Genomic DNA, 26,903 nt, shown 5'->3' with positions numbered 1-26,903 from the left:
TCCAGAATTCCAGGTGTAGAAGGATAATTAAACATGTGTTTAAAGCGATGATGGATTCATATTTGCGATTCCTCAAAGCTGTGTGAAGTGTAGATTGTGGAGCAGTTTCTTTCATCTCATTCACACGAGCTTCTTTCCAGTAAGATGTGTTGGTCCAAAATCTCCTCCACGACGTTGGCTAGCCCAACACCTTGAAGAGCTGAAGGACCTTCATGATCAGAGTCCTCTGCTTCATGTGCTGTGTTAGAACACTCAGGGAACTATGTCCAGACACGGCCTCTTCATGTAGGACATGTCCTAGACAGCACTACCAGCACAGCTGTCATGATGAGGAAGATGTTCCATGCTTAGGCAGGCCAGCGTGGTAGCCGCTGGCCACACCTGACCATGAGCAGTGGACACACAGCGTGTGCCGCAGAGGAACCCAAGTGTAATGGTATTTTAGGTATTCAGATATTTTAGAATTTTGGAGGCCAGGTGTGGCGTCTCACACCTGTAATCCCAGCATTTTGGGAGGCCGAGGTGGGCAGATCACCTGAGGTTGGGAGTTCGAGGCCAGCCTGTCCAATATGGTGAAACCCCGTCTCTACTAAAAATATAAAATTAGCCAGGCGTGATACCACGCGCCTGTAATCGCAGCTACTTGGGAGGCTGAGCCTGGAGAATTGCTTGAACCTGGGGGCGGAGATTGCAGTGAGCTGAGATCGTGCCACTGCATTCCAGCCTGGGTGACAGGGCAAGACTCTTGTCTCAACAAAAAAAAAAGTTTGGGCCATTTGTTGTGGCCAGTAGCTAAGTTATTGGTAAGGGCAGTCTAGAAAGGAGTCTTTCTGACACAATTGCGGTAAACCTAAGAATGTAGGCATTTTCAGTGGGTAGCAGTCTCCCACCCCTTCACTCTGCCAACACTGCAGCCCTCACTGCGTATTTGTCAATTCTGCCATCTTCCCTTCTGACAGTCCTTTTGACTCCAGAAATTTGAGCAATTTCTTCAGAAAGGGTTTGCAAATGAGATGAGCTCAATTCCAGATACATCTGAGGAAGGTCAGTTTTTACACACCTCTTCCCTGCCCCATTTATTCAGCTCTAACAGGGAGGGACCCATCCACCCAAATACATTTCCTTTAAGCATCAACATGCTTTGTTTCATGCGATTTATATAGAAATCTTCCTAAAACTTACTCTATGCATAGCTCTCTCCATCCTAAGTAGTGTAATTAACCTTTTCTTCCTGCCCCAAGTCATTCCATTGGCCTCAGAGTACTCAAGAGACAAGGTATTTTACACACACAGTTCCCTCTGACCACAACCCCATTATTCTCAGGGTGACACTCACCAACTTATGCGATCCCTGTGAAACAAACAAAATCCAAACCAATTCAGTAATTGCATTACAAAGCCCAGGTATGTTTTCATCTATTTCCCTGTAATTTGGAAGACACTTAAAAAAAATCATCAGGGATTTTATAGTGTTGTTTACATGGTTAAAGAAATCAATGTTAGGCTTTTAAAACCAAACACATACGCATGCTTGGAATTGGTATTTTTTTTTTAAAGAGAGTAGTCAGGTCAGGTTTTCAGAAACTTTCAGTTATTTAACAATCATTTCTTCTTCTAATTTCAAAATACATATTTGATCACTTATATAATCCCATGTGGTTCTTTAGCAACCTCTGTCTCGATTCATCTTCTTTTTGAGGACGTAGACTAGAATTACATTGCTAAATTAAACTTCGAATTTTCAAATACATTTAATGTTTGACATACATATAGAAAGTGATAGATAACACAGCCTGTAGCTCATAGGGTTAGTTCTGATAAATGCATGCTAAGCGTGCACTCACAGAAACAGAATTAAGACGATTATTATCACCCACACCATCCAACTGAATGGCTGGATATTTTTCTCTAATGTGTAAAATGCTTTCATTCATTGATTTTAATCTGTGGCAGAAAATTAATGTGGTCAAATGATCATTTTAAATTCTTTCTTTTTACTATTGTTTCCCAGCCTCCAATTTTAACTTTAAAGAGCCATGTAGAGATTTACAATTCTATCGCACAGGGCTGTACAGGCACAACAAATGTTTGTCAAAAGAATGGACTAATGAATGAATGGATGCAGTGATATACTTCCATGTTTCAGAAATCATTTCTTAATGTTAATCTCTATGTCGAAAGCATTTAAGTACTGCAATTTTTATTTAACCAAGACAACTGATAATTTTTAAATTACAAACATCAAATATTGCCAGTATAAGGAAAATGTAAGTGAAACAGCTTCATTGTCTGTGGTATATACCCTGGTCCTTTTGTCACGGACGAGAAAGAATTTACGACATGGACACATGGTTTTAGGGGCGGAAAGTTTAATAGAAAAAGAAGTGAGAGAGAAAAGTCTTCCTTATGCTGAGAGAGCAGATCGCCCAAAAGAAGGTCTCCGGTTTGCAGCAGAATGCAGTCGGTTCTGTACAGAGGCTTGAGGAGGTGGTGATTGGTTTACACAGCGCCCAGGGGATCTGTTAGACCAGGTGTTACATTTACATAGCCCGAAAAAAGACTGGCCCTCCCACCCTCGTCTTTTATTATGCAAATGTGGGCTCCACCCTCCACCTAGGTGGTTGCCATGGTACCTGTATACATGGTTTTACCTGGAGGCTGCCATGACACCCTGCACACACTGACAAGCAAAAGCGAGCAGGAGATGCCATATTGAATGTACCTGGCTTCCAGGTACAGCTGCTCCATTTACATATGAAAACTCCTAGTCTGCATATCTGTGCCTGACTTCTCAGGCAGCTTTCCCTTAAAGAAGAAACGGTTTAGGGGCTACTTTTTTTTATGTATACTTTAAGTTCTGGGATACATGTGCAGAACGTGCCGGTTTGTTACATAGGCTGTGAATCCGTCTGGTCCTGGGCTTTTTTTGGTTGGTAGGCTATTAATTACTGCCTCAATTTCAGAACTTGTTATTGGTCTATTCAGGGATTCCACTTATTCCTGGGTTAGTCGTGGGACGGTGTATGTGTCCAGGAATTTATCCATTCCTTCTAGATTTTCTAGTTTATTTGCGTAGAGGTGCTTATAGTATTCTCTGATGGTAGTTTGTATTTCTGTGGGATCAGTGGTGATATCCCCCTTAACATATTTTATTGTGTCTATTTGATTCTTCACTCTTTGCTGCTTTTTTAGTCTGGCTAGCGGTCCATCTATTTTGTTGATCTTTTCCTGGATTCATTGATTTTTTGAAGGTTTTTTTGTGTGTCTGTCTCCTTCAGTTCTGCTCTGATCTTAGTTATTTCTTGTCTTCTGCTAGCTTTTGAATTTGTTTGCTCTTGCTACTCTAGTTCTTTTAATTGTGATGTTAGGGTGTCAATTTTACATCTTTTCTGCTTTCTTCTGTGGCAATTTTGTGCAATAAATTACCCTCTAAACACTGCTTTAGCTGTGTCCCAAAAATTCTGTGTCCCAGAGATTCTGGGACACAAGCTAAAGCATTGGTTTCAAAGAACTTATTTATTTCTGCCTTAATTTCGTTATTTACCCAGTAGTCATTCAGGAGCAGATTGTTCAGTTTCCATGTAGTTGTGCGGTTTTGAGTGAGTTTCTTAATCCTGAGTTCTAATTTGATTGCACTGTGGTCTGAGAGACCGTTTGTTATGATTTCCGTCCTTTTGCATTTGCTGAGGTGTGTTTTACTTTTAATTATGTGTTTGATTTTAGAGTAAGTGTGATGTGTTGCTGAGAAGAATGTATATTCTGTTGATTTGGGGTAGAGAGTTCTGTAGATGTCTATTAGGTCCGTTTGGTCCAGAGCTGAGTTCAAGTCCTGAATATCCTTGTTAATTTTCTGTCTCATTGATCTGTCTAATATTGACAGGGGGATGTTAAAGTCTTCCACTATGATTGTGTGGGAGTCTGCGTCTCTTTGTGGGTCTCTAAGAACTTGCTTTATGAATCTGGGTGCTCTTGTATTGGGTGTGTATATATTTAGGAGAGTTAGCTCTTCTTGTTTCATTGATCCCTTTACCTTTAGGTAATGCCCTTCTTTGTCTTTTTTTTATCTTTGTTGGCTTAAAGTCTGTTTTATCAGAGACTAGGAGTGCAACTCCTGCTGTTTTTTGCTTTCTATTTGCTTGGTTAATATTCCTCCATCCCTTTATTTTGAGCCTATGTGTGTCTTTGCATGTGAGATGGGTCTCCTGAATACAGCACACTGATGGGTCTTGACTCTATCCAGTTTGCCAGTCTGAGTCTTTTAATTGGGGCATTTAGCCTGTTTACATTTAAGGTTAATATTGTTATGTGTGAATTAGATCCTGTCATTATGATGATAGCTGGTTATTTTGCCCGTTAGTTGATGTAGTTTCTTTATAGTGTCCATGGTCTTTACAATTTGGCATGTTTTTTCAGTGGCTGGTACCGCTTTTTCCTTTCCATGTTTGGTGGTTCCTTCCGGAGCTCTTATAAGGCAGGCCTGGTGGTGACAAAAATCTGTCAGCATCTGCTTGTCTGCAAAGGATTTTATTTATCCTTTGTTTATTTAGTTTGTTTAGTTTGGCTGCATATGAAATTCTGGTTGAAAATGCTTTTCTTTAAGAATGTTGAATATTGGCCCCCACTCTATTCTGGCTTGTAGGGTTTCTGCCCAGAGATCTGCTGTTAGTCTGATGGGCTTCCCTTTGTGTGTAACCTGATCTTTCTCTCTGGCTGGAGGGCTGCTTTTCATTAAAGGAAAATTCTACTAAGATCTTTCACCTTTTCTAGCTGCCTAAAAGTAATTTTTTATAACTGCTGTATTATTTGTAACTTACTGTTCTGCTATAAACAATCCCATTCAGAATGCATGAGGGATTATATTATATGCATATAGGCCCACTGTAAGTGAGAATGACAAAAGCTATATTTAAAATATATTCTAAGTGCCTGTCCCAGGTCTTCACACACAGATCCCCCTTGACCTCTGTACTCACATGTAAAAATGCATCTGCCATCTGCATGCCTGGAAGTTTTTATGTGTATTGCTAATTGTTTCTTTAACTTCTACAGTGTTTCCAATTCTTTAAACACTATAGGTCAGTTATTTCTATTAAAACTATGTGTTGGATTTCCCATGGGGTCATTAACAAAGGGACTCACATGGACAAGTGATTAATATTTTTAGGGGATTAAAAATATCCTACCAGGACACATATTCCCTCTGCAGAGATGACATTTCAGATCCTGTGGTTGGTAAACCCTCAGATGATCAATCAGAACTTTCCCTTGGTCCTTTAGCTAAATGGCCCAAATGCTTTTGAGAGAACCTTAAGTTCTGATAAAAGTGAGCTTTTCCCCTTGAATAGTGTCACCGAAGAATACACGGCACCATGATTCTGTAGCTAATATCGCAACCTTCAGCAACAAGGCTGCTGGAACCGGAATCTTCCACTTCCGGTCTACAAGACAGGGAGAAACTGCACCTGTTTCTGCTGGCAAGGGTTGGGGGAGGCTAGGGGACAAATCCATGTAAAGACAGCAGTGACTGGCAGTTCACAAGTGTTCGAGCTCTAGCTGTTTCCAAGAAAACGTTATCTAAATAGAAATCCTTTTCAAAGCCATTCAAGCTGGTTTTTTTCCTTTTCACATTGGAGCCCCAGGAGAGCTCTCATTCTCAGCCTGCTGGGCCCAGCTTCTCCTCATCCCGCTGAGGTACTGCACCTTATGGTGGTGGGGGCTGCAGACCTGTGTGATGCATGACCGCCTGTTCTCCATGGCGTCTACTATGTTCACATGGCCAGTAGGAGCACTGAGAAATGGCAAGGAGTAACATCACTGTTGACAAAAGGCCAGAGGCTGGGTCTAAGTTCTGCTGCTCACTGCACAGAAAGCCAGTCACTGAGACAGCGACCATTGCCAGGGAAGAAGGCTTTCATCAGATGCTGCAGTGAAGGAGATGGGAGATCCATCTCAAATCCATCTCCCTGGCAAACTAAAATTAGAGGTTTATATAGCAGGGAAGAAATGTAACCATGTGTGGGAAAACAGAAATGAGGGAGCTGTGAGGAAGAGGCGGCCACCAGGAAGCAGATGATGGGTTGGGCAGTCCGGGTGGATGTGGGGTCTTTGGTCTCATGGTCTAGATGCAGTGATATGGTGAATTGCAGCTCCATGATGCTATCTCGGAGGCCCGATGGCTGCTGTCCTTAGAAGGAACTCAGATAAGACAGATGTAACTTTCTCTGGTTTCAAGACTAGGAGGGTCAGTTTCTATGTTTATTTAAAAGAAACCGTAAACATCCACCCTATGGGACAGTTCAGCCGGTATCATCACTATCACTCAGCCGAAACAGAGAATCAAGTCTCCTGCAAAACCCGCTCCTCACAGTATGGTGAGCCTGGGTGCTCTGTCAGAGCAAGACCACAGGGGAAGAACATGGTCACAGTCACAGGGCTGCTGCAAAGGGTGTTCCACCCATAGATCATGAGGGAGAAACTGATGCTTTGGAAATCAGCGGGTCCCACATGCCTTTCCCATGAGCCAGGGAAATATATCATCAGGCCAATAAACAAATATTCGAAGGCCTCTTTCTCAAAATAATTTTAATTGATTTGCTATGATTTAAGGAATTGAAAGATCATTTCACATAATCTCTTCTTACTGTGGCTTAAGCTCATTAGTTAATAGTCCCTTTAAACAATTTGGGTCATGGAGTGTCAGGGTGTAATCTTTAAAATGTCTTCCTCCACCAAAGGCATTTTGATTTTTTGTTTTTAGGAAACCTGGAACCGCCATAAATCTTGCTGAAATAAGTGCCTCTTTCATTGAATTTTGCAGTGGGCAAGGATTCCAACATGCACTCTTGCAACTGTCTCTTAAATGAGAAAATACTAGATCAGGTCATGAGAAATAAGGTTCTGCTGTGTAAATGGTCACAAAAAAGAAAACTAAACTCATTATAACCAACAACTAGAGAAGCATCTGAATCTCAGTTCTACCATTTTTCTTGTGAGCTAACGTAAGGAAGAGGTTTAAGCCCATTCAGACTTCCACCTTCTCTTCCAAGATACGGAAATGCCAAGAACGCCTACCCCACAAGGTTGTATCGAAGCTTAATGAACTGCAAAGTATAATGTGCTCCACAGAGTGCCTGCCACAGAGCAGATGCTCAGTGAACTGTGGCTTTGTGTGTGTGTGTGTGTGTGTGTATTTGAGTGTGACTGAGCATTCGTGCATGCATGTGTGTGCATGAGTGTGTGTGTTCGTGTGTGTACGTGTGTGTGCATGTGAGTGCATGTGTGAGTGTGCGTGAGAGTGCGGGTGTGTGTACGTGTGTGCAAGTGTGAGTACGTGAGAATGTACATGAGTGTATGAGAGTTTGTATGAGTGGTCTTTGCACACATGCATGTGTGTGCATGTGTGTGCATGTGTGTGCATGTTTGCATGTCTGTGTGCATGAGAGTGTGGGTGGGTGTGCATGTGGGTGTGTGTGTCTGCACATGTGTGAGTGTGGGGTGGTGTGTGTGCATGTGTCAGTGTGGAGAGTGTGTGTGTACATGTATGAGTGTGGGTGGTGTGCACATGTGAGTGGGGCAGTGTGTGCATTTGTGAGTGTGGGGGGTGTATGTGTACACGTGTGAGGTGTGTACACATGTGAATGGTTGTGTGTACACGTGTGGGGTGTGTGTGCACGTGTGATGGGGTGTGTGTACACACGTGAGTGTGGGGTGTGTGTGTACACGTGTGATGTGGGTATGTGTGTACACGAGTGGGGGTGTGTGTATGTAAACATGTGTGAGTGTGGGGGTGTGTGTACACATGGGTGTGTGTGCATGTGTGAGGTGTGTACACGTGTGAGTGGGTGTGTGTGCGTGTGTACGTGTGAGTGTGGGGGATGTGTGCCTGTGTGTACACGTGTGTGTGGGTGTGTGTGTACACGTGTGGGGTGTGACTGTGTACATGTGTGAGTGTGGGGGATGTGTGTGTGTACATGTAGTGTGGGGTGTGACTGTGTACATGTGTGAGTGTGGGGGATGTGTGCCTGTGTGTACACACGTGAGTGTGGGGTATGTGTGTACGTGTGTGGGGGGGTGTGTACAAGTGTGAGTGTGGGGTATGAGTGTGTACACATGTGAGTATGGAGGGTGTGTTTACATGTGTGAGTGTGGGGTGTGTGTGTACATGTGTGAGTGGGGTGTGTGTGTACACGTGTGAGTGTGGGGTGTGAGAGCGTGTGTGTACACATGTGTGAGTGTGGGGTGTGTGTGTACACATGTGTGAGTGGGGTGTGTGTGTACACGTGTGAGTGTGGGGTGTGTGTGTACACATGTGAGTGTGGGGTGTGTGTGTACACGTGTGAGTGGGGTGTGTGTGTACACATGAGTGTGGGGTGTGTGTGTACACGTGTGTGTGGGGTGTGAGTGTGTACACATGTGAGTGTGGGGTGTGAGTGTGTGTACACATGTGTGAGTGTGAGGTGTGTGTGTGTACACATGTGAGTGTGGGGTGTGTGTGTACACATGTGTGAGTGTGGGGTGTGTGTGTACACGTGTGAGTGTGGGGTGTGAGTGTGTGTACACGTGTGAGTGGGGTGTGAGTGTGTGTACACATGTGTGAGTGTGAGGTGTGTGTGTACACATGTGAGTGTGGGGTGTGTGTGTACACGTGAGTGTGGGGTGTGTGTACACATGTGTGAGTGTGGGGTGTGAGTGTGTGTACACATGTGTGAGTGTGGGGTGTGTGTGTACACATGTGAGTGTGGGGGGTGTGTGTACACATGTGTGAGTGTGGGGTGTGTGTGTGTACATGCACATGCGCACTCCAAGGTGACTATTTTCTCATACTGAAATGAAGGGGTGGTGGCAAGTTTGCAGGTGCTGCTGGCATTTTCTTCTCTTTGATGGTGGAGACAGCCAGTGCTGTTTGGGGACCCGGTGGTGACAGCGCCCTTACTGTGCACCCATCTCCGCCAGCTTCCCTGGATGCTTATCTCCGTTTCGTGAGACGCCGGACACCGCAGAGCACCCTCAGACCAAGGGAAGGCAGTTTCTCCAAGATCACACGATGACATCATTTCATGTCTGAAGCAAGAAAGGCTGATTTAATAGAACCAGAAGGAAGTGTGTGAGATTTCCCTGTCCAAAATTTTTGCAGGAAAGGACCGAGAAGCCCCCTTGCCCTTGGGCCCTGAGCAAAATGGTTAACTTCGACTCACAGGGGAGATTTGGTCTGACAGCTGTGACTTCCCTGTGAGTCTGTGGATCCTGGAAGTGAAACTCAGCTGCAGGGATTCTTAAAAATTATCTCAAAATATTAAATCACCAGAGGAAAACAGAGCAAAACAAGGGTTCAAGCATCACAGCACATGTTTTTATTTAGAGGAAGAGAGAACGGCAGAATGGTCATTTGCTGTTTCTGCAAGAAGGTAAATAATTTGAGGAAAACTCCATGACGCTTGTAAAGAAAAGAAGAAGTCGGGCTGTATCCCCAGAGCACTAACGCGACCAGTCGGTTCAGCCCTCAGAGGAGCCTGCAGACCTGTGGGGAAATCCAAGTAAAGTCTGCAGTGTCCTTATGCCAGAGCATAGTGGTTTTGCTGATGACACCTGATCCACTGATATCAAACCCTCCTCCACCAGGGCTGCCTTTCTAGAGCTGAGGCTGTGGATGCGGGCGTGGCAGCATCAGCCTTTCTGCAGGACAAGCCATGCCCACTGGCCCTTCCCGTGGCAGCGTTGGTGCATCTACAGAACAGGCCGTGTCACCTGGCCCTTCCTGTGGTGGCATCGGTGCATCTACAACACAGACCTTGTCTGCTGGCCCTTCCCGTGGTGGCATTGGTACATCTGGGCACAGGCCATGTCTGCTGGCCCTTCCCGTGGTGGCATGGGTACATCTGGGCACAGACCATGTCTGCTGGCCCTTCCCGTGGTGGCATTCGTACATCTAGGCACAGGCCACGTCCACTGGCCTGTCCTATTCCTGCTTCCCAGGAGCAGCTCCATCCATCTCAAGGCACGGCCAGGCTCACCCCCAGGAGACTTCCTTCAACCCAAGTCTCTCTCTGGGCGTCCCTAGTCTCTGATGCTGCACCCTCAGTTCTCAGGGCCGCCTTTTCAGTGTGATTATGGAGCACACTGGGGCCAGGCTCTTAGGCTCTTGATAAATGCTTCCTGAAATCAGCGAATCTTACAATATCATACCCACCAGTGAAGCTTGCCAGGCCCTTTACGTGAGTGCCCAGCATGGAAGAAAGCCGAGGGTCTTCAGCCCCCTTATCAGTGGTCTCTGGAAAACCCATATGGTAACAGCAACCATACGGACATTCAGTTGAACCTGTACATTCAGTTCGATGTTGCAGCCTTGCTGATACGGTGAAAAACAATACTCTTTCAGAGAGTTCTAATTATAACTTTTACGAAAGTCAGTCAGTGATAATCTCTGCACCACTGCAGCACAGCTAATTGCTTCAAACCGCCTTTTCCTTTTAGTGGTTGTGAGAACAGCCTGGCAGGCACGTGCACACACATTTAGAAGCAGCATAATCTCTTTCTTTTGTCATCCAGGAAAAATCACTCTGGGTGCCCTCCCAGGTGGACTGTAGTAAATTCTTCTTTTTGTATGCTGGGCGTGAACTGCTCCTTGTTAATCTGTTTGTTTTAAAAGTGTGGCATGCAGCTACATTTTTACAAAGCAATCAGTTTAAAAAATCATTTCATCAGCCTGTAGCAAACACATTATAAAGTGAGAAGATGTGGTATGCGATTTTCCTGTGATCATGGAGGTAAGTCATAACCTGCCACATAAGTTTTTTTTTAATTTATGAGATATTCCATACAGGAAGGAAGGTTTACTTGTTTTTGTGAAATTTTTCAGACTCTTTAAATTTGACTTAAATACACTTAGTAAGGTCTGTGATTTTGAACAGTGGTGACAGACCTTTGAGAGTCACTGTGAAACACATAATGAGCCAAGGTGGGGATGAATTTGCATGCATGTGCTTAAATTTTCTGGGAAGGTCACTAACTGATTACTTTCCTCCCTGTTGCATTTGCCTGTGACGTGTGGTGACGTGGTTATGACGCTTGATATGTGCCATCGTTCACTGCTGAGGTGAACCTCGCTGGAAAAATCCAAACAATTTGGTGTGTTTAATGTCACTTTTCTACTCATCTCAAACTTGCCAAAGAAAAATGTAACTATACTAAGGCAGATGTCACATTTTAATCTGTATTCTTGCGTCTCTCTGTTGCTTTTGATTTTTACTACGCCTATTGCTGGGACTCAAAACTTCTTCGGAATCAATATTTCTGCTTAAGAGAACCAACGCAGAAACAGCTTTGCCCCTGGAGAGGTCACTGAGAGCCCCCGTCCGCAGTCTCGCTCCAGCGCGCAGCGGACACCGGGTTTGCCTTTGGCTAGAGCCATAGAATCTGAAGACGTGTCATTAATGATAAAGATTCTGTTTTCTGTAAATGACCGATGACAAATAGGTTAACATGAAAACAGTCGCCTACTCTCCAGGGCTGTCACGTGGAAACCCTTTTATCGATGAGCCTCTTCACACCTCCACCCGCCGGCTCTCTGATCATGTGTCTGTGTCGCACTTAACACCCTGGATAAATCAGTGCTATGAAACACTGTCAGGAAAGGCGTTATCAGAAGCAAGTGTTTAAACAGACCTCATCCCTGCCAAGGTGAGATGAATGTGTGGTCCCCAACGCATCCCACCCAGAAAAACGAAATGATTTCCTAACCCAAGTCTCTCCCCGGCACTGTTGGCCTCTAGGATGGAGAAGCCTTGGGAACTTTCTGAGTCTCCTAAATAGTGCCTTGAATCTTGTCAGTTTTCAATAATTTTGCTTAAGGCATTGATTGATGTTAGGGGGAAAAGTCAGGAACAAAAGAAAAAAAAGACAGGATTTTGAATGTTTGTCTGGTAAAAGAGAAGCTCAGCACCCGATTGATTTAATAACATCTGATCATCCCTCCTCAGTTTTCTAGCCTTCAGATTCTCTTTCCAATGCATGCTTTTTAAAAATGTATCCACTTTGGGCTGGATGTGGTGGCTCACACCTGTAATCTCTGCACTTTGGAGACCGAGGCAGGCAGATCATTTGAGGTCCTGAGGTCAGGAGATGGACACCATCCTGGCCAACATGGTGAAACCTCATGTCTATTAAAAATACAAAAATTAGCCAGGTGTGGTGGCAGGTGCCTGTAATTCCAGCTACTCAGGAGGTTGAGGCATGAGAATCACTTGAACCCAGGAGGCGGAGGCTGTTGTGAGCCAAGATCATGCCACTCTACTCCAGACTGGGCAACAGAGCGAGACTCCATCTCAAAAAAAAAGGAAAAAAAAGGTATCCACTTTGTAAATGTTAATATGTAACATTATGCCTTAAAGCACAGGTCATCCTGAATGGCAGGCTTGTTTTGTCATCTGTCCTTGTTAACTTGGGATGACATTAAAAATGATTGGAGGAGGTGAGGGATGGGAAGTGTCCTGCAGACCCAGAAAGGATGTGTTTCCACCTGCAGCAGCCGGCAGCTGCTCTTGGACACCGTGTCTGGACGTCCTTGGGGAAAACCGCTGCTTGGTCTGTCCTCACAGATGGCGCTCAGACCTCCTCAGGAGATGCCCACGAGCGCACTCACCTACGTCACAGGCAGCCTGGCAGTGCCTCCTACTGTGTGTGTGTGACGGGGGCGGGGTGGTGTTTACTTTGCACTGTGATGAGGGGAGCAGATTCCCTTCAAGAAGCATTTTTATCAGCTCTTCCTGCACAATAAAGGAAAATAATTGACTGTAATGGACAACCAGTGCCTGCTGAGGGAGAATGTTAGGGACTTCATCCTCTCTATAAAAATAAGTCATAACCTGAGTCCAGCCCAAGGTGTCTCATGCATTTTTGGTAGCTTCTAAGAGTTATCTAATACAGTCTTCATCTCCAGATGCATTTATTTTGCTTTGGTGGCCTGTCCGGCTGCACAGCCGGTGGTACAGAATGCCCCGTGCAACTCGAGTTCGGGAGGAGACTGGCTGGTGACAGCCACAGGTGAGTGTGGCCTGGCCCAGCTCAGATGCATAGAGCTGGCCCCTTTCCAGTGGTCTTCCTACAACTTAAACCTATGGAGCCTGTACTTATACGGAAGCAAATAAGTTTCTGCTGTTACATATTGTCTCCACTACGGAAACAGTAGCTATTCATTATAATGATGTTTAGAAAAACACACAAGCCCAAGAGCAGACAGTGCCCATCCTGTCACTCAAAAGCCGCGATTAATATCTTCAGGTGCTGGTGACCTCTTCTCACACACAGGTTTCCTATACAAATGGATTCCATCTTGACCTATGCATAGTTTAGCATCCGGCCTGCTTCTGAACCTAGCGTGATAGAATCAGCGTTTTCCATGATGACATGACCTGCGTAGAAATGACACACACCTGCGCGCTGTCCTGCAGGGACACACCTTGCCTAGCTGTGTCTCTGCTGCTGGGTTTGCTGGTATTTTTAAATGACGCCACGCCTGCGCGCTGTCCTGCGGGGACGCACCTTGCTTAGCTGTGTCTCTGCTGCTGGGTTTGCTGGTATTTTTATAATCCTACACAGTTACAGGTATATTCATGTCTGCTGTCTCACTGTCCCCCCATTTCACACTATTTTCTTAGGCTAGACGTCCAGGAACAGACTTGCTCCATGAACCACAGGGCGTGGGCATGGGGAAACAGTAGACCAGAGGCTGACGGGGGAGAACACGCCTGTTGACTTGGGACTTTCTTTTCTTACAGCTGTCTCATATACAAATTACAAGAAAACGCCCCCACCCGTGCCCCCTCGGACCACCTCCAAGCCTCTGATCTCGGTGACGGCGCAGAGCAGCACCGAATCCACCCAGGATGCCTACCAGGACAGCCGTGCTCACAGGATGTCCCCGTGGCCCCAGGACGGCCGCGGCCTCTACAACTCCACAGACAGCCTGGACAGCAACAAGGCCATGAACCTCGCCCTGGAGACGGCCGCTGCCCAGCGCCACATGCCCGAGAGCCAGAGCAGCTCCATGCGGACCAGCGACAAGGCCATCCTGGTGTCCAAGGCGGAGGAGCTCCTCAAGAGCCGCTGCTCCTCCATCGGGATTCAGGTAGCTGCTCGTGGCCGCTCCTCAGGGCCTCGCTCCACTCAGTCCTGCCAATAGCATAGAATAAACCAAAACCCACCCAGCAGCCCTGGGTCCTTAGCACTGACCGTAACCCCAGCAGGGCTGTGGAACCCGGGAGCAGGGCTGTGCGTTCGCGTTGCAGACCTGCCAGCGCAGTGAGTAGGCGGGAGACCCCCGAGGTGACGCGGACCCCAGTGCAGAGCTGAAGGAAACCCAGGGGTTCCAGGTCCCTGTCCCCTGCCACCCTGAAAATACACTCCGGGCCACTTGTTTTCCAAGGGCCAAAGGCTGCCTAGAGAGTATGGAGATAACACTATTTTGATGCTTAAAAGGGGAGGTTGCTGTTGGAGTCTGATTTTTCAAAAGCTTTTTGGTATTGTGGCCAAAGAGTTGAGTGGGGAAACCAAAAGGTGTTGGGAATGAAGAGGTAAAAGGAAAGGCAGGCTCTCCTCTCTACAGAAACTGGACGTGCTCACAGCAACTTCAGGTGCTGGCAGGCCCCTCAGCTGGGGTCACAGATGTTGCCTCCACGGTTTCAGACCACAGACGGTTGACCCGCCGTCCATCTGGGCCCCCAGATGTCTACCCATGATACAGACCTGGCAGACGGCTCCTTTCCCCGTGAATGGAGAGCTCTGGCCGGCTCCTGCCCACGCCTCACCTCTCTCTGCAAGTCTGTTTTAGGTGCAGTGCTGTGCACCCAGGGAGGCCGGGAGATTGTCCTGTGATCTGGGTCCGGCAGCGCATCCCTCTGGGATCTGGCGGCCGCGGTTGAGCAGGGCTGGCCGTCAAGCCCTCTGCCAACACGGCCCACCTCCTGCTTCCTTTTACCCCTGCACTCAGCCTGCGTTCCTCGGAGCTTGAACAATCAGATTCTTGATTGCCGCTGGGGCGGCCCAGGGAGGCGGGTGAGTGGAGCGTGCTGAGAGCCGGGCCCACGCGGCGCTGGTAGCTAGGCACGCGGGCGGAGAGAGCGGGGGAGCCGCCCGCTGGTCCAGGGCCTCCGAACCGGGTCTCCACACTGTGGCTTCGTTGTTTTGTTTAGGATTCTGAATTCCCAGAGCATCAGCCCTACCCAAGGTCAGATGTAAGTACCGAAATGTGCTCCAAAGCCGCGTCCGCATGACTTTCATTTTCTCTCCCTTTTTTGGATGTTCATGCGACCGCTCTTGTCGCCTCTGTCCTGATTCTATGTGCCAGGCACTATGCTGGGTGCTCCCATCCGTCCCCCTTAGATGAGGACAAGGGGCTCACCGGGGTCCGTAACCTGCCTGCAGCCCTGGGCCTCGCTGGGCCCCGGCGCCCGTAAGCAGGAAAGCTAGGGTGCCATCGCCCGTCTCCGTCTCCAGGGTCATGTCTGCAGTAGAGACTGGAGAGGTCCCCAAATTAGCCAGGTCACTTCCCATTGCCGGACACTCCCAGCCTCTCTCTTTTCTCCTCAGCCGCCTCCCACGGGTGCCCTCCAGGATGTCCACCCAGCCATGACCGAGGCAGTGCCCACTTCTAAGCATGTGCAGTACCGACTTTATCTGAAATGAGTGGGACATAATTTTGGAAACTCATACAGTTAAGTCAGCACGCTGGACACAATGCCGCCGCTTCCTGCCCCGCCCACAGCCAGGACCCCACACTCCTCCGTGGTCAGCCCTCTTCCGATCCCAGCTCCCACCCCTGGCATGGCAGCCTCTGCTGAGTACAGGCTTCTCCTCATGCCCCCAGCTTCCCCTGCAAAGCTCAGCCTGTGCCTTTACCCCTTCCCGGAGGCCTCTCTGGACCCCAAGCCCCACACAATGTGTCCTGTGAGAGGGAACTGCACCCCCAGCCTGTTGCCACCCTGCACCCAGCACTGTGCCTGGCACATAGGGAGTGCTCAGTAAATGTTGGGTAAGCGAGTGGACGGATGGGTCGCTGGGTGCGTGCTGGGTGAGGATGGATGCAAAGACAGGAATGCAGGTGGATGATGAAGTCACCTTTCATGGCAGTAAGAAAAAAAAACACACAACATCCTTTGTGTTTTCTGTGCATCCTGTGAGCTGGTGACCTCACAATTCTCCAAAGGAAGTGAATTGAAAAGCTACAGAGAAAATGCAGTTGGAGCCGCTCCAGTGTCAGGATAAAGAAAACAGCCAGAGAATTGAAGCCACTCCAGGAGTAAAGGGGAGGAAAAGAAGGAATCGAGCGAATGAAAGACAGGTTCCTGTGGGTGCCTGGGAGGCCTCAGGAGGGGAGCCGCAGAGGGCAGCCTTGCCAGGGCAGGAGGTGACAGGCTGAGACAGGAGTGAGCAGGCTGTGGACAGGTGGCCACGTCCCTGCCAGGCACCATTTAATCCTTACAATAACCCTGTGTGCTGGTTGTTAACTGTGCCCAGCCTATGGATGGGAAAACTGAGGCTCAGGGAGGGTCAGTGACTTGCCTGAGGGCTCACAGCCAAGGCCACGAGTGAAGCGAGTGGCTGAGACTGGAGCCTGCATTCCACTCCACCCCTCTCTGCTCTGCGTCTCAAAGAGGAGAAAATCCCAGAATGATTCCATGCCCTCAGGAGCCTGCCCTGGTTCTGTTCCTGTTCTGGGACACAGGGCAGGTGTCACGCTGTTCTGCAGCTCATAGACAAAGCTGGCTAGGCTGTGTTCCACCAGCATTCAACGGGACTGGCTTCCGGGACCTTTGGGCACAGTTTTGTCTGAGTGGGGATAGCAGGAGAATCTGTGTTCTGCAAATGTCATTCCTACAAATGAACAGTGTCCACACCATTGAACACATCTTCTGTGGAACTCACATCCTCTGTGACTCGCTGGCTCGTGGAGAGACAGCTCCAGAGGGGTTCCATCCCGAGGTTCCTGTCCCACAAGGCAGCTCCCTTGTTCATAGTGCATTGCATGACCTTTTACTATCAGGGTTTGAATTCAGGATTCTCAGTATAATTACTGGGCTATGTCTAACATGATCCCCAGTGAGTGAGGGTCCTCAGCTCACACCTCCTATGGCCCCTGTCCTCCTTCCCTGCCCAGCTTAGAGCAGAAGCCAGCAGCAAGTCCCATTCCTCAGATGTCTGGACACGGCCGCATGAGTCTGGCCCTTACAGCAGGACACACAGACAGGTCTCATCACAGCTCCAGATTTGCAGGCCAGATGCCCGAAGGAGAGAATGGGCCCCAGCCTTGGCACTCATAGGCCAGTCCTAGGATAAGGGGGAGAGCTTGTGGGCATGGCTGAGCCACCTCGGAGAGGTCCTCTGACCCGGTCTGGCCTGATCTCGCTTTTCTTCATTCCAATTGGACCATTTGTATATTCACTTTTGTTTTTATCCTTTACGGTTTGTGTCTCCTGCTAAGTTTTCCATTTTCTTTTGTGTGCCTGTGTTTGGGGAACTCTGGGAAATGTTTACAGCTCCCAGATACTGCAGGTAGGTGGGATGGAGGCCTGGTGTAACACTCAGGATACTTCTGTCCCTGGTGCCTTGAGAGCCCCATCTTTATAAATGACATCAGTTTTTTTGTTGTTTTTTATTTTTCATTGTTTTTTTGAGATGGCGTCTCACTCTGTTGCCCAGGCTGAAGTGCTGTGGCACGATCTCAGGTCACTGCAGCCTCCGCCTCCACCTCCTGAGTTCAAGGGATTTTCCTACCTCAGCCTCCCGAGCAGCTGAGATTACAGATATGTGCCACCATGCCTAATTTTTGTAATTTTAGTAGAGATGGGGTTTCACCATGTTAGCCAGGCTGGTCTCGAACTCCTGAGCTCAGGTGATCCACATGTCTCAGCCTCCCTAAGAGCTGGGATTACAGGCATGAGCCACCATGCCCAGTCAATGAGATCACTTTCTATTCTGTGATCTCAGCAGGTTGTGAGAAGGCAGGGGCAGCCTGGAAAAGACTCTGTGGCTGTCCATTCTGAAAGTCCTGCCTGTGATAAAAGTGTCTGCCTGATTCTCCAGCACACAGTCAGCTGCTCTTCCTTACGGCTGCCCCAGAGCTCAAAGCCTCACAGGCAGGGCTGGCCACTTACCCCTAACTCTTGGAGGCAGAGCACGTCTCAGAGGGAAAGAGGAGTTTGCATCAAATCCAGGGCACCTGCCCTGCCATGTGTGAGGTGCTGAAGGAAGAGCAGACAGCGAGCTTGCTGGGAGAGCAAAGATTACAGATTTGTACCCTGGCCCAATATTACTAGTGAGCGGTTCCTGCTGCCAGCCCCGCCCACATTCGTTTTCTCAGCAGCCGTACAGAAGCTGGGCTCAGAGGAGGCTGGTTGGCTTTGACGCTGCTGCTAGCCTGGGACTGCATGGGAGGTAGGACAGTGATTTTGCTCATTCATCTTTTTTCTTGCACCCATATATTTTTCAAAACTTTAAGAGATGAGGGCTTGCTGTGTTGCCCAGGCTGGAGTGCAGTGGTGCAATCATAGCTCACTCCAGCCTCAAACTCCTGGGCTCAAGTGATCCTCCTCCTTCAGCCTTGCAGCACTGGGATTACAGGCGTGAGCCAGTGTGCCCGGCCTCAGAACTTTTTAAATCTACTTCTAGTCAGAATTTCCTTTGGAAAAGACTCTCGGATTGCCTTTCCACTGTACAAAATAATTTATTTTCTTTGTCCCAGGTTTGCTTTTCTGTCTCACATGAAGCCTCTCTATGCCCAGGATTTCTGAAATTGATAAATACTTAGCTCCTCCTGGCCAAGTATGATTTTACCGTGTCCCCTTCAGACTTCACCTTCCAGCAGTGGAGAACTTCATTTTCCTTAGAAAGATTTCATAAGACAGCCACGATAAAAATCTGTGCAGTTCATCATAGGCGTGTTCCTTTAATGTAATATACATACCACTATTCACCTGACCGTCCTTAAAGCTGCGATGAGAGAACAGGGAATTCACATTTGCTGTGGACGAACCTACTTGAGTCAGGCCTCAGGCTGAGAGTTTTACATCAGTTAACTGAGGCATTGGGTGTCCCCTGTTTGAGACAAGGAAGCAAAGATTCAACAAAATTTAAAAGAGTTCCCTAAGAGTTGCATGGCCAGCAAGTAGCAGAATCTGACCAGCTCCAAAAGCTATATTTTCAAATTCACTATAAAAATAACAAAAATATATTAGAGGAAATTTGGAGACAGAGAAAGGAAGGAAAAGTTCCTTTTACTTTTTTTATATTTCTCGTCTTTTTCATGGTACACGTACATGCCTGTGAGTATGAGTGTTTCCACGTGTGTGCATGCCCCTGGTGATTGTTGTCCATGGCACCTGTTAACCTGTGTTCTTTAAAGTCTGTATTATAAGCATTCTTGAGGTTATCTTTATAACCATCTTTATTTTTTAGAGACAGGGTCTCACTTTATTGCCCAGGATGCAGTGGAGTGGTGCAATCACAGCTAACTGCAGCCTCAGTGTCCTGGGCTCAAGTGAGCCTCCTGCCTCAGCCTCCAGAGTAGCTTGTCCTACAGATGCTACCACTCAGCTAATTTTTTTTTTCCCTTTTGTAGAGATGGGGTCTTGCCATGTTGCCTAGGCTGGTCTCTAACTCCTAGGTTCAAGTGATCCTCCTGCCTCAGCCTCCCAAAGTGCTGGGATTACAGACATGAGCCACCATGCCCAGCTCCATCGTTTTCACTGCTGTGTAGTATTCCATGTCACCAGTAAATCATGACTTACTGCACATTCCTATCCCACTGTATCACCCTCATTCTCCGCGGGTGCTACTTTATAAATAATGTTGCAATGAACACCTCACATTGGTCAGAATTTAAGATCTTTTGTTTAGGCTGGATTCCTAGAAATAGAATAAGTGAGACAAATATTCTCCACATTTTTATGATAAAAACGAGTGTCCCTTTTACAAAATCTCTTTAAAAGTATTCATTTGAGTTTATTTCGTATCAGATTTGACAATATCTACCAAAATTGTACAGTGCTAATGCCTCTGACCCAGACCTCCCATCCAGTGAATATATTCACAGAAGTTTTCACGCAAGTACAGACATGTATTTACATAGCAGCATCATTGATAATGGCAGAAAACTAGAAATAACCGAATTTCCCCTCCACTGAAGGCTCATTAAATGCACTAGGCTGTACTCATAAAATGGAATCCTTTGCACTTAAAACATGAGGCAGCTCCATATGTAGACATGGAATTTTAAATATATTAATTGTATTACAATCCTTTGTTTAAAATAACACTGATAATGTTTATGTCGAGCACGATAAGGTTTAATAAAGCCGTGACTCACTTAAAACTAGAAACGGGGATGGTAAATTCTGACAGGAAGGCCAAGATCTTCACTCAAGAATCTCCTTCCTCCTGTAGCCCATCTCACCCAGCTATCAGAGCACGCATCGCAGTCTAGGGACAGCTTTTGTGCCCGTCTTCAGAATTACACCCGGTGAAAGTGGACGTCTCTGTCCATTCCCCTAGCTCCACGGCCGGCCAAGAGCTCCAGGGTTTTCTCCCGCTCTTTATTCTGTGCCGCACACGCCTCTGGGGTCAGAGAGATCCGGGCAAGAGCCCTGGCCCTGACCCCACCCAGGGGACGCTCCTGAGCAAGTCACCCCCCTCTGATCCCCCAGGTCTCTCCCGGGGCTGGAAACATCCTTGGGGTTATTGTGTGGATTACATGTGATAATCCTGGAACCTCAGCAGAGTGCCTTGGGCAGGGTACGCACCAAATAAGTCTTCGCTGTTACCATCATTACTTCTCTTAGCCACAAATCTGAGCCAGTCCTTGTTGACACAGGCTTAACCTTAGGACAGTCACAAACTGCAACTCAAATGTTAACGTGCAGCTCCTCTCTCTTGCCTCACAGAGGACAGGGTCAGAAGTATTTAATGCTTTGCACCTTTGCCTTGTAGTGATCAGTAACATTTTTAAGAAAAGAGAGATTTTATAACTTAGCTATGACATTTCAGAGAGGAATCAAAAGTCTTTTTGATACAGTAGGTAATATTTTTCTGGAAAGAGGAATGACTGAGTGCCTGGAATCATATCAATAGCTTAACTAACCTTTGGTTTCGCAGAGTTTTCCTACTTGGTTTTGTTTTGTTTTGTTTTAAAAAACGTGCTGTACTAGAATTCCCTTGTGGGATAACTTTACATAGCTGATGATCATTGAAACGCTTGGTGGGTTCGTGGGGACTTTTTGGCAAATACAGCCACAATCAGAATTCTCTGTGGAATACATGATTTTTGTTCTGATATGACATCACCCTGCTGGCCATCCTCTTAACAAATGTGAGACAGCTCTGTGGAGATCAAGGTGGAGAGTTTGCCTCTGTTTCTGATCAGTGCTTAAATTCCTTTCTGTGTCTTTCTGTATGTGGATGCAGCCATCAGTATAACTCTATTAAATCGCTTATTTGTTGTCATTAGCTATGTTTGGTTCATGCTGTACTTTCTTCACTGTAGGGCGTGATAAGAGCTTTTAAGTCCTCTAATAATGCAGCTCAACAAAACCTATTTTTTGTCTGAGCTGAACTAAGCAGTTTTATTTGCATACATTCAAAAGACCAAAGTGCAGCACTGAGTTCAGGTAGTTATGTAAAATGTGATGAGACGCAGGAGCGATGTAATTACTCCAATGTGAATGCATTTGCCTCTGTGCGATTTTACTGGGTCAAGTGCACCGCTGCATTAATTAAACAAATGCGCAATTAATTACAGCAAGTCCACAACAACAACAAAATAGTCCCTTGCCCACACCCCATGTTTCAGTTCTAAAATAAGACGTTCTCTGTTGAATTAGGTGGAAACGGCCACAGATTCTGACACGGAGAGCCGCGGTCTGCGGGAATACCACTCTGTCGGGGTGCAAGTGGAAGATGAGAAGCGGTAACTCAGCCCCTCCTGATGCGCGGTGACCCCCGAGCGAGGGCTCTTTGTCAAACGCGTGATGGAAGCTCCTAGATCCTGCCGGCCCTCAATCATGCCTGTCCTTGTGGAAACAGGGCCATACGTTATACTTTTCCATTGATAACCCTCAAGTATGAGTTAACACCCACCTATGTCTTGTTTTTGCAAGAGGCAAGGGAGTAATTCTTTCCAAAGTAATTTATCACCTCTGCAAGCAGAGCAGCTGACGGCCTGAAAGTCAGCGTCCTTGATCCAAAGGAAAGGACGGGCTGAGGTGACGCTAATGCAGGCCTCACGCCTTGTCGTGTTTCACGTAAAACGATAGAAAGCAAAGCACGTTCAAGGCCTTCATACACTGTGAAATTGTTTCACTTCAAAAATTTTACCTGGAAACAAAAAATACAAAGTGATGTCCATTAGTCGTATTTTTGTAACAAGGCAGGACGATCATTTTTTAGTTTATATTTAAAATAGCATGTATTGTCTATTTCATAAAAACAAATTTTGATGAGAATATTACATTGTGAGGGCTCAGCCAGGGTCTGACAGGGACAGTGTTGGGTGGCCTCCCTCATCAAGTAGCGTTTTAGCACCCGCCCTAACCCGCCCTGTGGAGATTTTGATTGCAAAGGGCTCAGCCAGCATCTGACAGGGACAGCGTTGGGTGGCCTCCCTCATCAGGGAGCATTTTAGCACCCACCCTAACCCGCCCTGTAGAGATTTTGATTGCAAAGACATTCTGACCCCAGCTAATGGCTTCCGTAGTTTCCTAGAGACCTCCTAGAACCTGGCCATGTTCTGCACCTGGGAGCCGGGCAGGCTGCCTTCCATCCTGCTCTGTGGCTCAGTGTCCCTCCCTGTGCCCCCAGCAAAGGGAACACGTGGCAACATCACTAACCAGCTGCATGCACAGCTGTGTGCTTCTGTGGGTTCAGCCTGCAGAGCCACAGGGATGGCTGCGGTAGCTGGGGCTATGTAGACACAGAGAGATACACACACCACACAGAGAGACAGACACACATCCCACACAAACATAGACATATAGAACATACCCACATGCACACACACACTCACAGGATTCTCACCCAGCATACTGGTCTCCAACTATAAGCCCCTTCCTACCAACTATTTTGGTGATCAGCTATGTGGAAAGGATGACATTAAAATACAGACAGTGAAAATGATTTTCCAGCACCTGCCAAAGTCAGAATTTGGAGTCATTATTTTGCATACAGGGGTTAATGGGGACATATTAAGTTATCCAGATAGAAGTGGCTCAGGCCGTGAAACACAATTTGGAATCCACTAAAACTCAGTATGATGTGGCTATTGTTTACATAAAAGAAGCAACCCATCGCCTCGGCTGCATAGTTCATAGCATGTTTCTGAAAGGGAGGTAGCCATTTGCTAATAATGGTTTCAAGAAACATGTTAACTCTCATTGTAGCCTTCAATAAACTTAAATCCCCAGTGGACTTTATTTAGGCCCTGAGATTTAGGCAGATGTTAAAGTTTAATGATTTGCAAAACCAAATGTTCTTCCACAGAAAGACAAAACACCACCCGCCCTTGAGCTGCCAGGCTGCTGCGCTCCTGGCAGGTGACATGTAGGATTTTGTTGCATGAAGTCCTCTCAGAAGGGCTACCATCTTTCTTCCTTCCCTCCTTTTGCAGACACGGACGTTTTAAACGTTCTAACAGCGTCACGGCCGCCGTCCAAGCTGACCTGGAGCTGGAGGGGTTCCCAGGCCACATCACCACCGAGGACAAAGGCCTCCAGTTCGGCTCATCCTTCCAGCGGCACTCCGAGCCCAGCACCCCCACCCAGTATGGCGCGGTGAGAACTGTACGGACCCAGGGGCTCTTCAGCTATAGAGAAGACTATCGGACCCAAGTGGACACCTCCACCCTGCCCCCTCCGGACCCCTGGCTGGAGCCCGCCATCGACACGGTAGAGACTGGGAGGATGTCTCCGTGCCGCAGGGATGGCTCGTGGTTTTTGAAGCTGCTGCACGCAGAGACAAAGAGGATGGAAGGCTGGTGCAAAGAGATGGAGAGAGAGGCGGAGGAGAACGACCTCTTGGAGGAAAGTAAGAGCTCAGGCTTCCCTGGGGCCTCTTAAACATCATTCCTCAGTAATGCAGACATGCACGTCACAGCATTAATGGAGAAAAGTTCCTCCCTTTGGTATTCGAGTGAATGAAAATAAACGTGCTTTCTAGTATATCCCCCCTCAATTCTAAGAAAAGATATAAATTACATGAAAAGAGAAGCAGTCACTAAGATATGGAAGGAAAATTGTTTGTATTTTGTTTTGTCAGGTAAGTTGAATAGAAGATCAACTGTGCTAACAGTTTTCTTGGGAGCAGAGTTGATCTCAAATTCCACTAGCGGTTTTCTTGAATTTTGGCAAAAACTTAATTTGGAGCATATATGTTATTTTCTAGTATTGTTACCAGCTCATGCTTTACAAGAAAATGCGTTGGCATTATGCCAAAGAAAAGTTGAAGATAAGTAAAAGATAAAGTTAGTTAAGTATGTGATGACGTGCCCAAAGATCTCACTCCTGGGTGGAATGGGAAGGCCGTGTCATTCCTCTATCAGTGTCTCCACCGAAGGTCTCACTCCTGGGTGGAATGGGAAGGCCATGTCATTCCTCTACCAGTGTCTCCACCGAAGGTCTCACACCATGTTATTCCTCTACCAGTGTCTCACTCCTGGGTGGAATGGGAAGGCCGTGTCATTCCTCTGTTAGTGTCACCATCGTGTCACCAGGGCAGATCTGTCCCAGCCCCTTTGGGGCTCACCTCTGCCTCTCTTCGTGGAAGGGGACAGCCCCTTATTCTCCACCCTTCTCCCATTTGCCTAGAGAAACCTATCATCATCAAGACCGTTCAGGCCAGGCACGGTAGCTTACGCCTGTAATCCCAGCACTTTAGGAGGCTGAGGCAGGCGGATCGCCTGAGGTCAGGAGTTACAGATCAGCCTGGCCAACATGGTAAAACCCCATCTCTACTAAAAATACAAATTAGCCGGGCGTGGTGGCGGGTGCCTGTAATCCCAGCTACGTGGGAGGCTGAGGCAGGAGAATCACTTGAACCTGGGAGGCAGAGGTTGCAGTGGGCCAAGATCATGCCATTGCTCTCCAGCCTGGTGACTGAGACTCTGTCTCAAAAAAAAAAAAAGAGAGTTCAGAAGCAGCACCCATTATAAATTGCTGTATTTGACTTCTAAGCTAATACCACCTGTCTTTGTTTATAGACCAATTACATAATTGCACAATACCTACAACTAATGCTTATGTTGAACACAGTACACTTTCACAAAGCTATTTCTGAACGTCTTGACAAATTATGCCCTTTCTAAAGTATTTTTCTTTTTCTGTGAATTTATTTGTACAGTGACAAGATCACTATAAATTCTGAACTTGAAAAGGATAGCTGAGATCCTTAGGAATTTGTCCCTGACATTCCATTTCTAGATGGCTGTTTTAATAGGGCATTCACTAATCCTAGAAATAGAAGTGCAACGATGAACCTACGTTGACTATGACTTACAGAGAACAATGGCCTTGCATGCTTGGCAGTCTGAGAAAATCACTGGCGCACTGATATTTTATGTTATAACTTAAGGTCTGAACCTATGAAGAAAGACAGACATTGCCTTTAATTGACTAACTCTGTTCTTCTACATTTGTCTCCTAATCATCAAATTCCACCTATTCTTTACAGAAGGTGACGTTGGATGCTGAGTGTTGGGGCAGAGATGTTGCCTTCCACGTGACTCACAGTCCCCACAGCACCCATGGCTGCATGGGGCTGGCACAAGTCAGCGTAGCTGCGTTCTGATCGTTCACACGGCATTTGCATTCCTCATGGTTAGGGTACATTTAACAGAGTGACTTCACAATTTTGATATCTAAAAATCACTCATTTTCTGCAGCATCTTCCGCCCTTGTTAGTATATGCCTCGACTTGGCCAAATTGTCTTAATTTTAAAAGGGATTTATAATCTTTAGCACAAAGATAAAACACACAAAAAACTGCATTGCCTAAGTTGATGCCAAATTCGAGTTAAATTGCCAGCTCTGGTTTTGTGCATGCTGACAGGGGCAGCGTAGGGCTGGGGTGCCTTCCTTCCAGGATGAGAGCAGGTGATGAGACCTGCATGTCCCTCAATCAGGCTGCGTTTTCTACACCATGGGGTTCCTCAGAAGAACACCTTTGAGGAGGAGGAGAGAGGAAAAGAATTTACAAAGAGGTCATGTTTGTCAGGGTTTAGCCCAGAAAATGCCTATAAAATTGTGTACTGTTGTCATTTGAGTTTATCCCATTTGGGAGACATTCAGAAGCTTCTGGTCTTCTTTGGAAGGTGTAAGACATTGAGACATCAGCCATTACTGTGTTTATAACACAGAGACTATTTCCCCTATCATCATTTTCCATGTTTAGTGCATACTTTCAATTTCATTTTTTCAAGTATTATCATTTTCGAAAAGATATCTTTTAAAAAAAATAGAATCCTCAGCTAGGCACAGTGGCTCACACCTATAATCCCAGCACTTTGGGAGGCTGAGGCAGGAGGATTGCTTGAGCCTAGGAGTTTTAGACCAGCCTGGACAACACAGTGAAACCTTGTGTCTACCAAAAAAAAAATAATAATTAACATTTTAAAAAGTAGCCTGGTGTGGTGGCACATGCCTGTAGTCTCAGCTACTCAGGAGGCTAAGGTGGGAGGATTGCCTGAGCCCCAGAGGCGGAGGTTGCAGTGAGCCGAGATCCCACCATCACTCCAGAACAAGACCCTGTCTCAAAAAATAAAGAAAGACTATCTAGACCACTTCTTCCTGAACACATATGATTTGTCAGGTCCTATGCTGAATGCACTACAGACCTCATTAATGCTCATCCCGATGGACTAGGTGGGTAGT

The 26,903-nt window shown here is 46.8% G+C and overlaps 1 protein-coding gene across 3 annotated transcripts in view; it reads left to right on the top strand.

Annotated features, from left to right (window-relative positions):
• DLGAP2 (DLG associated protein 2) overlaps positions 1 to 26,903 on the top strand; it is a 937,648-nt gene that overhangs the window by 890,629 nt on the left and 20,116 nt on the right. For 2 of the 3 annotated variants that reach the window (XM_032162534.2, XM_032162532.2), the window contains 4 exons: positions 13,773 to 14,122; positions 15,186 to 15,227; positions 21,867 to 21,952; positions 23,648 to 24,063. In XM_032162534.2, the coding sequence (XP_032018425.1) occupies positions 13,773 to 14,122; positions 15,186 to 15,227; positions 21,867 to 21,952; positions 23,648 to 24,063 (894 nt within the window). The remainder of the gene's footprint in view (positions 1 to 13,772; positions 14,123 to 15,185; positions 15,228 to 21,866; positions 21,953 to 23,647; positions 24,064 to 26,903) is intronic. The other variant, XM_032162533.2, reaches the window with a different exon arrangement.

Source organism: Hylobates moloch, unplaced genomic scaffold (assembly GCF_009828535.3).
Source record: "Hylobates moloch isolate HMO894 unplaced genomic scaffold, HMol_V3 SCAFFOLD_8, whole genome shotgun sequence".
NCBI classification, from domain to species: Eukaryota; Metazoa; Chordata; class Mammalia; order Primates; family Hylobatidae; genus Hylobates; species Hylobates moloch.
The sequence above is the reverse complement of the archived record's forward strand: the minus strand, read 5'-3'. Positions and strand labels throughout refer to the sequence as shown.